This window comes from Eutrigla gurnardus (genome assembly GCF_963514095.1).
Source record: "Eutrigla gurnardus genome assembly, chromosome: 24".
Taxonomy (NCBI): Eukaryota; Metazoa; Chordata; class Actinopteri; order Perciformes; family Triglidae; genus Eutrigla; species Eutrigla gurnardus.
The window spans coordinates 8,499,403-8,516,729 of NC_139935.1; the positions used below are offsets into that span (position 1 = coordinate 8,499,403).

Sequence of the window (17,327 nt, forward strand, 5' to 3'; positions counted from 1 at the left end):
TTGTTTTAACTTCATGATAGAATTGTGAATAAATAGTGAACGGCACGTCGTAGTCTGTCTTCTCTTTAGTCTGTCTTCACAAATCTCAAACAAACCAACACGCTGAACAGATCTCAGGCTCCTCCAACAAAGCTCCTTAAATGTGTCCAAAACTAAATCACAGCACTTCAAAACCACAATATACCACATGAAATGGTCTAGAAGTCAAATATAGGCAGAAAATGGAACATAGAAACATGAAATGAGAGATTTGTGGTCGATTGTAATTCCAAAACAAATATACAAAGTCAAGATTTCAATGTTCTACTTCAACTGCATCGACCTGCTGCATATGTTTCTTATGTTTATTCAGATTGTTTGCTTAGTTATGACCATATTTCTCATCAAATCTGTTCAGTACAAAAATCAGCAAACTCCCTGAGACAGATGCTTCATCATTATTCTATATTCAGACTTTTATTTTGAAATTTACCTTGGATTTACTGATCATCCCATGGCCTCACATTTGTTAGTTTTTGGTATTTTTGTTTCATTTAGCTTTTTGCATTCTCTTCTCATCATATAAAACATCGTCATGAATAAAAAGTCACGATAAACAACAACATTCCTTAAATTAAGTCAAATGAGCTCAAAACTTATGAAAAATAGCAATATCAAGTACAATTGTTATGAAATGAGCAAAATGATTAATAAGAGTAAAATCCTGAAATACAAAATCATATACTTTTTATAAAGTACAACATTAAGTCAACACTTTATGTACAAAATTAAGCAGAATTCTTATGAAATATGAAAATTGGTTCATCACAAAAATAAGCTGTTCATTGTGATTCTCTTCAGCTAAATGTGTCCTGCTGCCCAAATCGACTTCACAACAACAATGAGCCATGTGAACCACAAGGGGGCGCTGACGTGAATTGATGACATGTGACTAACAGATGAAGTCGGTGTGAAAACAGTCTCGGGGACCTCCAACAGGACTCTGCAGTCCTGGTGCTCGGACATTCCAACCACGTCTCCATGAAGAAACCTGTTACCATAGCAACAACAAGCCTCGCTTCAACAAGGAAGTAAGGCGCCTATGCAGTGAGACAAATGCTGCATTTCAATGTGGCGACAAAGACCAATACAAACTCCTTAAATAGCAACTTCAAAAGGCAGCTCAAACAGCTGAAGCCACTTCTAGAGTCACACCTGAAAACAAGCTCCAAGTCCATGACTTTAAGGGGTTTGGCAGGGCAATCACTAACTACAAGACCAAGCATCATGTGAGCCCCCCTTCCTGAGAGGCTGAAGGATTTCTAATAATAATAATAACAGATTCAATTATATCACGCTTTTCTGAACCCAAAGATGCTTTACAGACAAGAGATAAACAGACCATCAGACAAAACAATAAAAGAAAGAAGATGGGTTTGGAGGCGGGACTGGAATATGGTGAGGGACTCAGAATCACCGATGGTTTGGGGAAGGGAGTCCCAGAGCCTGGGAGCTGCCCTGGAGAAGGCTCTGTCCCCGAAGCTGCAGAGGTTGGATTTGTGGATGGAGAGGAGACCGGCTGATGTGGATCTGAGGGCCCGCGAGGGTTGGTAGGGGGGGATGAGTTCAGGGAGATGAGGGGGGGCCAGATGGTGGAGTGCCTGCTAGGTGAGGACCAGGATTTTGGAGGGGATGCGGTGGGAGATGGGAAGCCAGTGGAGGTTCTTTATGACTGGGCTGATGAGACGTGCGGCTGCATTCTGGACCAGTTGGAGTCGGTTTGTGGAGCTGGAGTTGATGCCGTGGAGGAATGAGTTACAGTCATCGAGACGGGAGGAAATGAAGGCATGAATGAGGATGGAGATGATGAAGAGGAGGGGGCCGAGTACAGATCCTTGGGGAACACCCTGTGTGACTGTGGCTGAGGAAGAGGTGTGGTTATGGAGGGAAATAAAGTGGGATCTGTTGGAGCCAGCTGAGTGCGGTACCTTCCATACCGAGGTCTTGGAGCCTGGAGAGCAGAATGTTATGGCTCACGGTATTGAAGGCTGCACTCAGATCGAGGAGGGTGAGGATATTGAGGGAACCTGTGTCAGCAGAGGTGGAGGTCATTGAGACTTTGACGAGGGCTGTTTCAGTGCTGTGGAGGGGGCGAACACCAGACTGGAGGGGCTCAAACAGATTATTAATGTGGAGATGGGATTGTAATTGTGTCATTTCTACTGTAGATTGGAGTCCAGTGAAGCTCAGACCAGCTCTCTCAGTCTCCTCACCCTAGGTTGGCTGGTCCACCCTTTTCAATCTCAGAGCATGATGTCAGAAGGCTGCTCCACCGTCAAAACATCAGGAAAGCGGCAGGGTGCTTACCAGGGTGAAGTAGAACAGCTGGTGAGGTGGTGCCAAGACAACAACCTCATCATCAATACATCTACAAGCAAAGAGCTGATGGTTGACCTCAGAAAGAAGGCAGCCCAACACCTCCCCCTCTCCATCTATGGCCATCTTGTTGAGAGGGTCTCCTCCTTCTGCTTCTTAGGTCCCACCATACACCAGTCCCTCTCATGGGACCTGAACATCAGTGTCATTGTCAGCAAAGCCCAGCAGAGACTCCACTTCCTCCATCAGCTGAGGACATTTGGGGTTAGCAACAGAGAGAAAATAGTGCACAGAGCCTCTGAGGTCATTGGCTGCAGTCTGCTTACCATTGCCTCACACTATGACACCAGAATCATCAGGAAGGCTAGAAACATCCCCACTGACCCCTCCCACCCAGCATATCACCTGTTCACTCTTTTACCATCAGGGAAGAGGTACAGAAGCATCACCAGCAGATCCTCACGCTTCAGAGATAGCACCTAGCTCCAAACCCCCCACTTCAACATGGACATCTTTTCATGTCCAGAGTAATAACAATATAGTAGAAATGTGATCAGTCATATTTCCAGAGGAACATGCGTATGAACATGAGCTGGTGTCGGTGTGTTAGAAACCCATGTGGATGTGAGAGGAGCTCCTTGGAGGTGCTACTCTGCTCCCCGAGCTCCTTCCTGTTCAGTCGGCCCTCCTTCAGCTGCACCAACGCCCAGGTTGTAGTAATCCGGCTCCACGTCCTCCTGTCTGCCCGGCTTCTGCCCCCTGCTGGCCTGGAGGGACGTGACAGCACAAAGACATGTGACTTCCTGCATGGCTCCTCTCTCCTTGTCAATGAACACAGACTAGCTGCGTTTCAATAGCGGTTTGAGTCGCCCTCGCTCACTTTCCCTAAGCACTTGCCCTCGGGGGAATCCCCGCCGCCATCTTAAGGGCTGTTCCAATTCCCTGAACAGCTGAAGTGAACTCCGTGAGATCGACCCTTGAGGGCTGAGTGATCGAGTGAACAACGATGGTCACTTCAGAGCTGTATATCATCCACAATGCATTGCAGTGGTGCACGAAAAATATGTCCATGCGGTGGTGATAATGAACCTCAAACACCATTGTCTGCTGTCTATTCACCACCAAGGAAGAAGAAGAAAGAAGAAAGTAGAAAATGAATTAAATTTAATTCATTTTCTTAAATTGTGCAGTTAGACTGTCTGTTGCAGAGTTATGACCGTTTACAAGTGTAAGTATATAAGCCGATGTATTGCCATCAAGCGCAGAATACGTCTTCATCTCAATGAAATGAGTCTCCGCATATTCTGTGTAATTTGGAATAGGCAGTATAGCGCTACTCCAACAACGTGTGGTTGATCCATGATTATCTGGGCTGTTAGTGAACGAGGGCAGGTGTGTTCCATTTACCCCTTTCACTCCCCCTCCGCCCTCTTTCCCTCCGCCCTCCAAGGGGCCTCCGTGTGACGTCATAGCAAGGGCTGAGGGCAAGTGAGCGAGGGCGACTCAAACCGTTATTGAAACGCAGCTACTGAGTCAGTGCTCTCAACAACAGACATGCGTCAGTACCTTAAAGTAGAAGTAAAGGCCAACGTTCACCAACAGCAGAAGCAGCGGCACGGTGACCAATCTGATGATGACAGGTCTCAGATCTGATGATCAAACACATGGACAGTCATCACATGACTCATCATGACTCCAACAGCTGCCATTCAACACAAACTAGGGACCTGGCATTCTGTCCTCCAGTCCATTGTTTGCTGTCACCATTTACAGACCTGGTTTCACTTTGTTCACTAGATCAGGGCTGGATTCCAGAAAGCAGGTTTAGTTCAAACTCTGAGTTTGTTAAGCCTGAGAAGAGGGACACTCTGGGTCCTCTGTTCCACAAAGACAGTGAACCTAAACTTCCACCTAATAGATATGGAAGCACATTGATTGGAGCAGCCTGACGTCGGGACACGATGTTCAGAATCAGAATCAGAAAGGAGTTTATTGCCGAGCATGGGCAGACTGGCAATCTGGCATCAGATTAAAACCATATGTCTTAGGCTGCCTGTTTGCACAATATTCTTCTGCTTCATTTTCAGCTGCAGCCACATTCTTTTTGTGTCTGTGGGATTAAACCTAAGTCTAAAAGAATATTATTACATTTCACTTCTTTCAGTCATGCTAATCAGGAATTGAACAGTCAGCTTACCTACGACAGTGACAGAGAGCAGACGGCTCTCAGAGGAGAAGTTATGAGAAAGAACATGGACGTGATAAACACAGCTGTAGCGTCCCTGGTGGGCGGGCTCTGCAGCAGGAAACAGGAAGTGGGCAGTGTGATTGACAGCTGGCTGGGTGTAGTTGTGTGCTGAGTTGGAGGAGGTGAAGGTGAGCTGGAAGGAGCCTCCTGGGTACTGTGGCTGGACGGAGCAAAGGACGATGAAGGTGGAGCCCCTGAACGCCTGAAACCCCTGCTGCTGGGCCTCAGAGACCCCGTCCATGGAGGAGGACACGGAGATGTTTGGCTGCAGCAGCAGGTCTGTAAAGACAGAGAGATGATGAACGGTCACATGAGGCTCGTTGGAGATGAACTGCTCCTCGCCTGGAAAGTAGACCAGATCAGGCGGCAGCAGCAGGAGGCGGAGCCTAAAAGCTGCCGTGCAGTCCAACACTTTCCAGCAGCCTTCATAGACGTCACAGGAAGTCATAGAAACAGTTACATCCTGTTAGATGCTACCTGTAGTTTGTGAACACGTTCAGATTGATATATTTTTTAAGAATTCATTTGGATTTATTCATATTTGTTCATAAATATCTGGAAATGTGTGTATGTTGCATTTTATTCTCTCCTTTCCTCTTTTGATGTCTGCCTCGTAAAGCATGATGTAACTACTTGTTTTGATAAGTGCTATAAATAACCTTTATTATTGTCATTATAATTATGGTTATTATTATTATCAAACACAAAAGACGTGTTTGAAAACGTTTATTACACAACATGAGACTTAAAGCCCACGATCTAGCGTTAAATATTAGAATGAGATCAAGATACAGTGTGGAAACAGGAAGTGATGTCACAGGTCTGACAGACAGACAGACAGACAGACAGACAGACAGACAGACAGACAGACAGACAGACAGGTGTGTCCTGCCAGGTGAAGCTCAGCAGTCTATGGAGGGTCTGAAGCTTCCAGAAACCAGCCCACTTCTCTACATTCTAGGACATCATTGTCCTGGAGAACTTTACAGTTCAGTCCAGTGGAAACCACTGACTGTCACTGGGACAGAGGAAGGAACATACTGGGAACACTGATGTCATAGATGATGTCATAGATGATGTCACTGAGGGGCTTACCTGAGCAGGTGAGATTTAGGATGAAGAAATAGGAATCTGATATTGCACACTCCCTCAGAGTGGATCCAGAATGAACACAGTCAGACCTGATCCACCACACAGGTCTGAATGAGGACTCCTCTCTCCGTCCTACAGAAACAGCAGAGCCACAGTCCAGCTCTCTACAGACAACAGCTGCTTCCTTCAGGGTCCAGCCATAGTCAGCCACTGGTCTCCAGTCTCCCTGTCTCACCTCCAGTGTTCCAGCACAGCGACTGGCTCCTCCCACCAACCTGACAGGCTCTGAACAGAAAGAAGAGAGTCGTCAGTCAAAGAGCAAAGTGAGTTTGATGAGAACAGAAATGAACCAGATCAAAGCTGCAGCTCCTCTTCTACCTGAGCAGGTGAGTCCAACAGCTTTGCCAGGTGAGCAGGTGTTTCTATCTGAGCCTGAGCTTCTACAGTCCAGGAGAGCAGACTCATGGCCTCCACACTGGAACTCTTTGGTCCACGTTGGAGCCCCCATGTCTCCATAGAGCGCCCCCTGGAGGACTGAAGGAGCACCACAGCCAAACTCCCTACAGACCACCTCTGCATCCTGCTGGTCAAAGTCAGCTTCACACACTGAGGACCACCACTGGTTGGACTGGTTGGACTTCACCTCCAGTCTGCCTGAGCACAGACTAGTCCCATTCAGCAGCCTGACAGAGTCTGGAGAGATGATAGAAGATCAAATAGAGAGAGAGAAAAGACACCAGACACCAGAGAAAAAGATGTCATGAAACTATTCAGTGATTCAAACTGGACTCAAAACAATTCCACCATCAGTTCATCATTTACAGTTTTTCTAATTGCTTTGCCACAATTCTCAAAAGATAATGAATATTTTCTAAACAACATGTGTAAACCTCCAAACCACTGGCCACTGCTTCACAACAGATGATCATTTCTCATTCTTTTAAAAAAATTGCAAATGATTCAGCACATATATGCAAATGAGTACAATTATCTACAATTTGCACAATTAATGATTGAACATATCTTGCTGATCAAAACTGATTATGTTGTTCAGTTGAACAGTTGTTCTCTTCAAAACATGTATGAATTCTTTCATGGTGTGAGTCATCACATGTACAATAATCCATTCAACTGTCTAAATGTGTCAGCATATATACCATGAATATCATTATGTACGATGGAGTATTTTCTAACGTCCACTAAACTGGTAAATTGTCTGTCAGGAGAAACTTGAACTTCACTAACCAATGAGGAGTTTGTCCCATCTTACATCAACCAATCACACGTCATCTCCAGTCAGCTGACAGGTGCTATTCATGAGTACGGCTGTTACCAAACATATTTATAGAGCTGGACTACAACAGAATAACCACAATGTCTGAACATGGAGGAACCTGCTCAGGTACATCATGAACAGGGCAACTGTAACCGTTTCCATGGAAACGTGAGTGCAGTGTGTAATACTGTAAAAGAAACTTGTACTGATGAAATCAGCATGTGGATAGTATTCAGTTTAGTGTTCAGTTCACTGGACAAACAGAACATTCTAGTAGAGGAAACATTCAGGGTCAACTAAAGAAATAGGACAAACCTGAAATGTGGATATAAGGAACATTTCCAGGCTCCACTGCCGTCCTGAAAAACATCTAAACATTCTGACCACCATTGTTTCCATGAGGTCAAAGGAACTTTTCATTTGGAGGGCAGAGACTTTTTATATGAGACACTAACTTTGTTTTGAAGCACGACTTCAATGTTTTGAGTGAGTTCTGACCTTTTGCAGGTGAGTTATGGTGTTGTGTTGGAACATGGAAGCTATTTAGACAAATCAGGTTCTGAGAATATTAACAAAGTTTCAAGAGATGAGCCAAAGAAATTTAAATAAACTGTAACACCAGAACATGTTTAGAACACCACAGCCTGCAGCAGTGTTACATCACATTTACATGAATACACTCTAACAACTGTTATCCATTGTTCAACCCTTTCAATATGTTTTCAAGCAGAAACACATCATCATCTGCAGATCCTCTATTCTGTTCCTTCTGCTCAGAGACTCCACAAACGTTGCTCTCCACACAGAGAAGTTACAACTTTGGATTCTCTCTTATCTTCCTGAGAATAAAGCTGTGTTTAGAAACGTGGTCTAAACCAATAAGAGACAGAGCTCGGGCGGGTCCTTGCCTCTGATTGGCTGTGGTCCTTTTCACTGCTGTAAATTGTGTCAGTTTGAAAAATGCGAGCGAGCTGAGCAGGTACTTTTCTTTGAAAATGAAGAGAGGCAGAAAGCCTGGCCCCAAGACAATTAATTAATTAATTAAAAAGCCCAAAAATATGCCTTCAGACAGGACTGGTTGAAGCAATTTCCCTGGCTGATGTACGATGAAGAAAGGGACTCAATGCACTGCATTTATTGTTGGGAGTGCGGTCAGAATATGGCCGGTAATAGTGCGTTTGTGGAAGAGTCTCTACGAAGGAGTGCGTTATTGTCTACTGAAGCATTTTGCATAAAGGGAGGCCGGTCAACATGTTAATTGGACATGTCGGGTGGAGCATGGACACACACAGTGTTTGAAGGCCCACATTACAGCATGAGAGATCATGAATAGGAAATTGTATAGTAGCCTATTCCTAATATTATTAAAAATGAATAGCCTAAGTAAAAATATACGTAGGCTAGGCTAAGATCACATAAACAGTTTTCCATTTGCAATCTATAGGCTAGTGACCTGTATGATCTTTTTATTCTTGAGGAATTTATGCTGCCACAAAGCAAGCATTTGCTGCGTTTGGGCATCAGTGTGCAGATTGGCTGGAGAAAACGGGTGCTCTGGGTGCTAATGGTGCTGCAGTTAACCTAGGCCATAAGGGGGCGTCATTATGTAAAAGGAGAGCGATGAAAAGGTGACCTTTTGGCGTTAAAGGCGACGCGATGAAAAATGTGGGTGCACCTGAATTTTGTGCTGGTGCACCTAAAAAAAAAAGTTAGGCGCACCAGTGCAACCAATGCATAAAGTTAGTCTGGAGCCCTGTAAGGAGGTGTTCAGGGTGAAGGACTCCACGTGGGGGTGGAGATACTGACGAGCCCCGACTGAGCTGCTCAGAGTTGTGGACGAGGAGGACGAGATTTCCTAGTGTTAAAAACACGTTTCTAAAAAAACATATACTAATTTCATTACATACATGTATACATTCCAATAGTACTGATTTGTTTATTATTCAAATTATATTCGGTTCCAGAAGTTCGTTCCAACAGCCCTCAAACATTCTAGTAGTTTTATTATAATTCCTTGTTATTCAGAGACCATGAACATGTGCATAAATATGCAAATGTGTGTGCAATCATTTATGGACTTTCACCGTGTCTGAAGTCAGCGCGTCTGTCGATCCACTCGCCGCTATTTAAGTTTCACTATCAGTTGTGTGGAGAAAAATGTAAATGCATAAGCTAATCACACAGCTTTAAATTACTACACATAAACTCAGATGTTTAGGCTAGTGGAAAACTACGGTGGGGGTTAGAAACTGAGTCAGGGCATTCCATCTGCACGCCATACGTTGAAAACAGGAAACACAAGAGAGGATAACATCTGGGTCTCACACACACACACACACACAGGCACAGGCAAGAGAGCGGCAAGGGTGGGGGCCAACATACAATGAACGGACACATTGTGTAGCCGCACCAGGAAGGAGCACATGACAAGCTCATGATATACATCCCGACAACACACAATGAACGGACACAATGTGTAGCTGCACCCGGAAGGAGCACATGACAAGCACATGATATGCATCTCGACAACATACACACACATACATAGATGACAGCACCCGGAGGGATGGATCGTATGAGCCAGTGTGGGTGGAGATACCCAGCGCTCCAACCAGGCCGCAGCATGCTAAAATTACGCTCCGCCTGCATCTATTGACTGAGCCAATCAGACTCATGTGGAGTCTCTTGAAATAAGCTGCGCACTCTGTTGTAAGCGCCTTTTGAGTGAATTCAACCCTATGTTGAGTTGACTATTAGGTCCGTGCACGTATAACTGCCGGAATATGTTTTCCTGATATTTGTGCAAATAAAGCGCTGTTATTGATATAACCCATAGACTCTCCTCGTATATTCAAGCTTACTGTTTTTTTCACAACAAATCTGGTAGCAGAGGATGGTTGGGAGAAAAGCTTGAGGAGGAAAGAATTTTGACGACTACCTCCTGTCTTGCAGAAGGAGGGGGGTTTCCTGAAAGAAAGTGGAGGCCAGAAGGATTCATCCATTCTCGGGAACGTTGATCACTGAGCGCTCAACCGAAAAGGTAAGCAGAAACCTATTTAATTGAATTCTGTATATTGAAAAATATAAATTAGGTGATCAACAACTACCGAGTGTGAGTATGAATACTTTAGACAAAATTTAACTAAAGGATAAAATGTTAAAAGAACAGAAGGAAAGCATATTCTGCAAAAGTGATAAAAATAAACCTGCCATAGTGTGTACACATGTGTGACTGAACCTAACAGAAAACACGAGATGAAGGACGAATAGAAGGGCTTTTATGTGTACAGTATCGTGAAGTAGCGGACCCACCACACCCCGTGAAGCATGAGAATTCTTGCACATAATTAAGTCACTCTATTAACGAACATAGCGTGTTTTGGGTTAACCAACAGACTGCATAAATAGTACTTTGTAATTTGGAAACCGATACAACTCCCCCGGGACCGCGCTGTCGAGCAGAGAAGCGTAGGCAGTGGTTGTAATACAATAGAAATTTATAGTACTTTGTAATTTGGAAACCGATACAACTCCCCCGGGACCGCGCTGTCGAGTAGAGAAGCGTAGGCAGTGGTTGTAATACAATAAAATTTAGACATGGCATGGAGTTTTATGACATAGACATAGAAGAGTTCAGAGAGATAGATAACAAAGAAGAAGAGGAAGCAGCCGACACCCTGTTGCACGCTCTAGGAAGTGACACTCTCCACTCAGCAGCAACAGCAGAGACACACACACCAACGATAACGGTAGTGAGTAGACAGATACTAGAACTAGAAAAACTTATTAAGACGAGTCTGTTAAATAAACCTAGTGGGATTGGGGCTGGTCTGGGTAATGTTAGGAGCGATTCTTTTGATTATATTGAAGGATTGAACGAGGGGGAAATGGAAGACTTCGTAGAGACCTTGAAGGCTAGAGTTATGACTGAGGATAGAAGTAAAAAGGGAGATGGGAAGATAGTTAAATCAATAGCGAAAAGGTGGGAGATAAAGGGATGGATCACCAAGGACGGGCTGCCATCAAGAGAAGCTATGAATATAATGGTGAATGATGTCAAACAAAGATTAGAGAGAGCTCGACAGAACATGGAGGCTGAAAAGGACAAGCGATCATTTTTCAAACCACTCAAAAAGATGTTTGAAGAACAAGAAGAAGAGACAAGAGTAACAAATCTAATGCTAAAAGACCTGTTTCAGCAGAGAAGAATGGAGAGGGGAGACAAACATGAAGAGACACAGGGAGGGGGAGGGGGCATATATCCAGTCCTGCCAGAGAAGTTAACAACTGGGCCTCCAGAAACGACACCTCCCCCAACAGCCCCACCTCCCTACACCCACCAAAGATTAATGCCTGCACAGACCACAGACACAGCAGTACAAGCACCAGTACTAACATTGGCCGGCGTGGAAGTCCTAGTACAAGACCAAGACAGAGAGGAAATGAAGAGAGAAGTGGAAAGACTGCAACAGCGAATAACGGCACTGGAGCCCCCTGGAGGATCAAGGAGTCAAGGCGGCTCAGAAAAGACCTGGTCAGAAAGTGAACCAGAAGGACCCCTCACAAAAAATCCCTCGAAGCCACCTAGTGGTGGAAACCATATCGACCCAAGGAAGGAGGGGTCAACCAGAGTAAAGTCTCCTGCCAGCAACATTGGCGGCCAGAAAGAGGAAGAGGAACGGGGAGCGGCTGGAGGATACAACCCTAAATCAGCGGCATGTGGATACGATCGGGACTTCATGAGAGATAACGAGGACCACTTTGGCCTCCCCACAGGAGGGGTAGACATATCTCAATTAACTGATCTAAGCAACATGGCCGCTCCAAGTCAAAAAACCCCAGAAAGGAGCCCAAGCCCCACCAGAAGAAGATATGTGGTGCTTCACGGGCCCCGATACCACGGATGTCTCCCTCCCAGAACACATACCACTGCCAAGACAACATGGACTCCCATGTACGGACCACCCAGGAGCCGCAGCGGTTTTGAATGCGGTGAACTCACGATTTTGGACTATAACCCCCCATGACGTAGGAGCCCTGGAAACACAACCAGTGATTGTCATCCTGAAAGACCCAGATGCACCTCCTATTTATCGACGGCAGTATCCTCTAACCCAAGATCAAATGAAGGGAATTGCCCCCACGATACAGGGCCTTCTGGACGTCGGGGTAATATACGAGTGCCACTCCCCATGGAATACTCCCATATTACCGGTACAGAAAGCAGGGGGAAAGGGCTGGAGAATGGTACAAGACTTCCGCCCTATAAATGATGTAACGACTCCAGATGTTCATCCAGTACCAGACCCACACGTAGCACTCACGAGTTTAAGCCCAGCATTTCGATACTTCACTGTCATAGATTTGGCAAACGCTTTCTTCAGTGTTCCACTGGCACAAACATCACAAGCCATGTTTGCTTTCACGTTTGGGGGCAAACAGTACACCTACAATCGGTTGCCACAGGGGTTCAGGGACTCGCCAGGTCTCTTTAATCAGGTACTAAAAGCACACCTACTAGAACTCCAATGGCCACCAGGGGTTGTGCTCATCCAATATGTAGATGATCTTCTCTTGGCAGCAGAAACATCTACCCTCTGCCTGGAGGCCACTGCCCTACTGTTCTCAGTTCTGCACAAAAAGGGCTACAAAGTCAAGAGGGAAAAAGTGCAGCTATGCAGAGAAGAAGTCCTATTCCTAAGCCGACAAATCTCGGCATCAGGATTGGGAGTATCTACGGCCCACAGGGAATCAATCCTACACCATCCAAAGCCCACCACGGTGGCAGACATGCTGTCATTTCTGGGACTAACGGGCTACAGCCGATCCCACATACCTGATTACTCCAATCGGACACAACCTTTGCGGACAATGATCAACGAGGTAGGGGCTCGAAACCTCACAGAACGACTACCCTGGACTTTTGAAGCTGAACAAGCATTCACTGACATGAAACAAGTACTCTCCCAAGCTGCTGCACTCACCTCACCGGACTACACAGAAGTGTTCCATTTGGATGTTTCTGAACAAAATGCATTTTTAAATGCTGTTTTGTATCAGAAAAAAGGGGGAGAGAGGAATGTGTTGATATACTACTCTTCAAAACTCGACGCAGTGGAAACCGGACAGTCAATGTGCGCCAGATATGTTGCAGCAGTAGCAAAAGCTCTCCAAAAAACAGCACATGTAGTGATGTGTCACCCATTACAGGTCCACACTGAACATGGAGTTGCAGCGTTTTTGGCAAGTAAGGAGTTTACTTTCAGCATGGCCAGAAAAACCAAGATTCAAAGAGAATGCACCAGGCCACATATAACCTTTGTCGCAGCCGAAAGGAACATGGCTGGAAACTTTGGGAAAGGAACTCCACATTCATGTGAAGAACTTGCGGTCAAGGAAAGTAAGCTCAGACAAGACCTGAAAAATGACATAGATCCCAAAGCAGAACTCTGGCTCTACACTGACGGATGCTGCTACCGAGGAGAAAACGGACTGAACCAGGCATCATATGCAGTGGTTCAGCAACACCCCAATGGAAGACATGAGACGCTCAAAGCAGAAGTAATACCACAACCCGCTTCAGCGCAAATGGCAGAAGTCAAGGCGCTCACCGAAGCCTTGAAACTGGCCAAAGGAAAGACGGTGAACATCTTTACAGATTCTGCTTACGCACATGGGGCGGCACAAGTAGATGCACCCATGTGGCAACGGAGGGGATTCGTAACATCCAGCAACGCCCCAATCAAACACCAAAGAGAAATACAAGAGCTGGTGGAAGCAATCACTCTACCAAGAGGAGTATCCATAATGAAGTGCAAAGGTCATGAGAAAACAGGCACCAGGATCAGTCAAGGAAACGAGGCTGCAGATCAGGCGGCCAAAAAGGCAGGAGGATATCAGCCAAAGCAAATGGTACTCAGGCTGACGCCCCCCCAACCTAAACTCACCGAAGAGGACCTAAAAAAGATACAAGAACAAGCAGGCCCGTACGAATGGTCGACATGGACACAAAAGGGGGCCACAAAGAAAGAAGGTCTCTGGAGATCACATGATGGAAGGATAGTGGCACCAGCAAAACTAGTAGCGACCCTACTAAAAGAAGCCCATGGACCAACCCATGAAGGACAAAGACAGACACTGTTGAACATTTCAGCACTCTGGTGGCACCCACACCTAGACAGCATGGCAAAACTATACTGCGAAGAATGCGTCGTCTGTGGAAACCACAACCCAAGAAAACCATTCAAAACGCCCATGGGATCCTACCCCGTACCTCTCGCACCATTCCAAGATATTAGTATAGATTATACAGATATGGGACAGGAGAACGTAGTACAGGGAAAGAGGTACATGTTGGTAATGGTAGACAGATTTTCAAGATGAGTAGAAGCAATCCCCACAAATAGAGAAGACGGGAAGACAGTAATAAAGTGGTTGCAAACAGAGCTAATACCCAGATACGGGGTACCAAAACGTAACAGATCAGACAACGGGACACATTTTAACAATCAAATGCTGAGTGAAGTGGAGGCATTCCTGGGGATTGCACACAGTTTTGGTTCGGTCTACCATCCACAGTCCCAGGGACTGGTGGAACGCGCAAATCAAACGTTGAAGGCTAAAATAGCCAAGGTATGTGCGGGCAGTAAGATGACATGGTTGGAGGCCCTCCCTTTGGCTCTCATGGCCATGAGAACCTCAAAAGGGGGAGGCACGCACCTGTCGCCCCATGAGTTGTTGACGGGAAGGCCAATGCCTGGCCCGCCACGTGATGGAGGACATATACCTCCTTTAGATGTGTGTCAGATAGAGGAATCCGACTACATGAGAGAACTAATATCTCTTGTCTCAGCCCTCTCGACACAGGTGCAGAAGGCACAGGAGAAGGATCCCGAAGAGCAGGGGACGATAGTCAAAGTAGGAGACTGGGTCAGGGTCAAGGTTCACAAAAGAAAGTGGACAGACCCCAGGTGGACTGGTCCGTACGAAGTGAAGGAGGTTACTTCACACTCGGTCCAGGTCAAGGGAAAAGCAGGAGCTCCCTGGCACCACCTGACACATTGTGCCCCAGCATCACCACCTACTCGCTCACTCCAGGAAGTGAGAACAGATTTGGCCCAAAATGACGACTCAGAGGAGTTTTAGGAGACTCTCCGGAGATCCGTCTGTTGCACAGGAGGAAAGACGGAGGTGGAGATATGCAGACTATCTCCCAAGGGGGAAAACGATGTGCACCGTGATCATGGGTGTAACCGGGGTGGCGGTAATACTCCTTCTACTAGGACTCGAACTAATAAACAAAGAGCGAGACAATTCCACCAACATTTACCTAACCCGTCCCAAAAGGGAACAAACGAAAACTTTCCAGATCCCCGAAGTCGCGTGCGGTGCTAAAATAGTTTTAAATTATACTGCCGGGGATACCACAATGTTCACATTCGACCTGTGCTCCGTGATAGACTGCGGGGAATCCCAAGCAAGTTGGCGGGGCTACAATGTCTATCTGTGTCATAGTCCACGAATAGTGGAGAGCTGCGAGGCCACTGGGAATGCTTACCAACGTGGGTTTGGGTTCTCGGTGGATTCACAGCCATTTTGTCCCGAGTGGTATCTAGTAACAAAGTTCACTGGGACTTGGTCCGGTTTTACCCGATTCCCACACAGCGAGTTTTGGGACCACATTTCGTTCCAAAGAGATTTCAGTCCAACCGGCAATCCGCTCACTCTCTCTATCAATAACATTAAGGCAAGCTCCACGGGAAAAAATCGCATATGGATCGCATTAGGAGTAGACGTCACCGGAAAAGACCAGATACGAGGAATACAAGTAAACATATACCCGCCCAAATACGCCCCCACTAGTAAAGGTAGTGCAACGAATACGACCACAGCTAATTCCACTGCCCTAAAGCCGCCCACTACCAGTCCGATAGTGATGACCCAGGATTACACAGAATTAACTCCTTTAGACGTCGTAAAGATGGCTACAGGCTTCGGAGAAAGTAACATTTGGTTGAGGTGGATTACGGATAATGCTAAGCGCCAGAACATGACGGGATGTGTAGCATGCGCGGCTGCGCGTCCTGCCATGTTCGTCGAACCTGCCCCCTTATATCCAGACAAAGACAAAGTAGGTTATGAATGTATGATGAACTTAACCAGAAAAGCCACACCCTCAGGATGCCAATCCCTGGCATCAGTCTTCCCACCCATTGATAATAAAACTAGGGCCGGCTATTTTACCGCCATAAAAGGAAAAGATCCCAGGTATCAGTGTTTCAACTTCACCAGCAGCAAACCAAAAGTTAATGTGGGAAACATACCCTCAGATTGGTGTAATAGGACAACATCTGGGGATGTGATAGGACCATGGGCCCGAGCGGGACTGTTTTACTATTGTGGAGGGTTGCGTCTCTATTCTCGAGTAGAGGCCGACACCACCATAGGCACCTGCGCCATGGTCAGACTAGGGATGCCCCTTACGTTAATAGGCAGTCGAGTGATAAAAAACCCCTCAGGACCTAACGCCCTCGTCCGGCGAAGAAGAAGACATATACTTGCTAAAAGGGACACAAGCTTGCAAGACCCATTTGGAGGGACCACATACGCTATAGGTATCCCTCGAGGCGTGCCAGACGAGTATAAATTGGCCAATCAAGTAGGGGCAGGGTTCGAATCGATCTTTCTCTGGATACTCCCCAATAAAAACGTAGACCGCATTAACTATATCCACTATAATCTTTTGCGCCTCGCTAATGCCACTAGGGATGCAGTGGAAGGGCTGGCGGAGCAGCTCGCACCCACATCGATCATCACTATGCAAAATAGAATGGCGCTAGACATGCTCCTAGCTGAAAAAGGGGGTGTCTGTGCCATGTTCGGAAAACTTTGCTGTACCATAATCCCCAATAACACGGCCCCAGATGGCTCAGTCACTCGAGCATTAGAAAACCTAAGAGCACTCTCCAAAGAAATGCACGAAGCATCAGGGGTCGATGACCCGTTCACCAAATGGATGGAAGTAGTGTTTGGAAAATGGAAAGCGGTAATAATATCTTTAGCAGCCTCAATAGCCATCTTCCTGGCCATACTAGTCACCTGTGGGTGCTGCTGCATTCCATGTCTGAGAACCATGGTTTCCAGGTTAGTGCAAACTGCACTGACTAAAGAAAAAGACCCACCAAAATATATGATGCCCCTACTAGCTAATGAGGAACTCGAGGATGGGAGCCTGGACATGGAAGACGAGGAAGGAAAAGAGTACCTTTAAACAAAATGTTCACACCTAGTTGGTGTGAAAAGGGGGATTTGTGGAGAAAAATGTAAATGCATAAGCTAATCACACAGCTTTAAATT

At 46.0% G+C, this 17,327-nt stretch overlaps 1 protein-coding gene across 1 annotated transcript in view; it reads right to left on the reverse strand.

Annotated features, from left to right (window-relative positions):
• Window positions 1-2,538: 2,538 nt before the first annotated feature.
• LOC311010051 (scavenger receptor cysteine-rich type 1 protein M130-like) overlaps window positions 2,539-17,327 on the reverse strand; it is a gene marked incomplete at its 3' end in the record, with an annotated part of 294,749 nt that continues 279,960 nt past the window's right edge. Inside the window, exons 14-17 of the mRNA XM_084004529.1 lie at window positions 6,074-6,388; window positions 5,699-5,980; window positions 4,557-4,882; window positions 2,539-2,604 (exon numbers count right to left, since the gene is read on the reverse strand). Coding sequence (XP_083860655.1) covers window positions 2,539-2,604; window positions 4,557-4,882; window positions 5,699-5,980; window positions 6,074-6,388 — 989 coding nt within the window. The remainder of the gene's footprint in view (window positions 2,605-4,556; window positions 4,883-5,698; window positions 5,981-6,073; window positions 6,389-17,327) is intronic.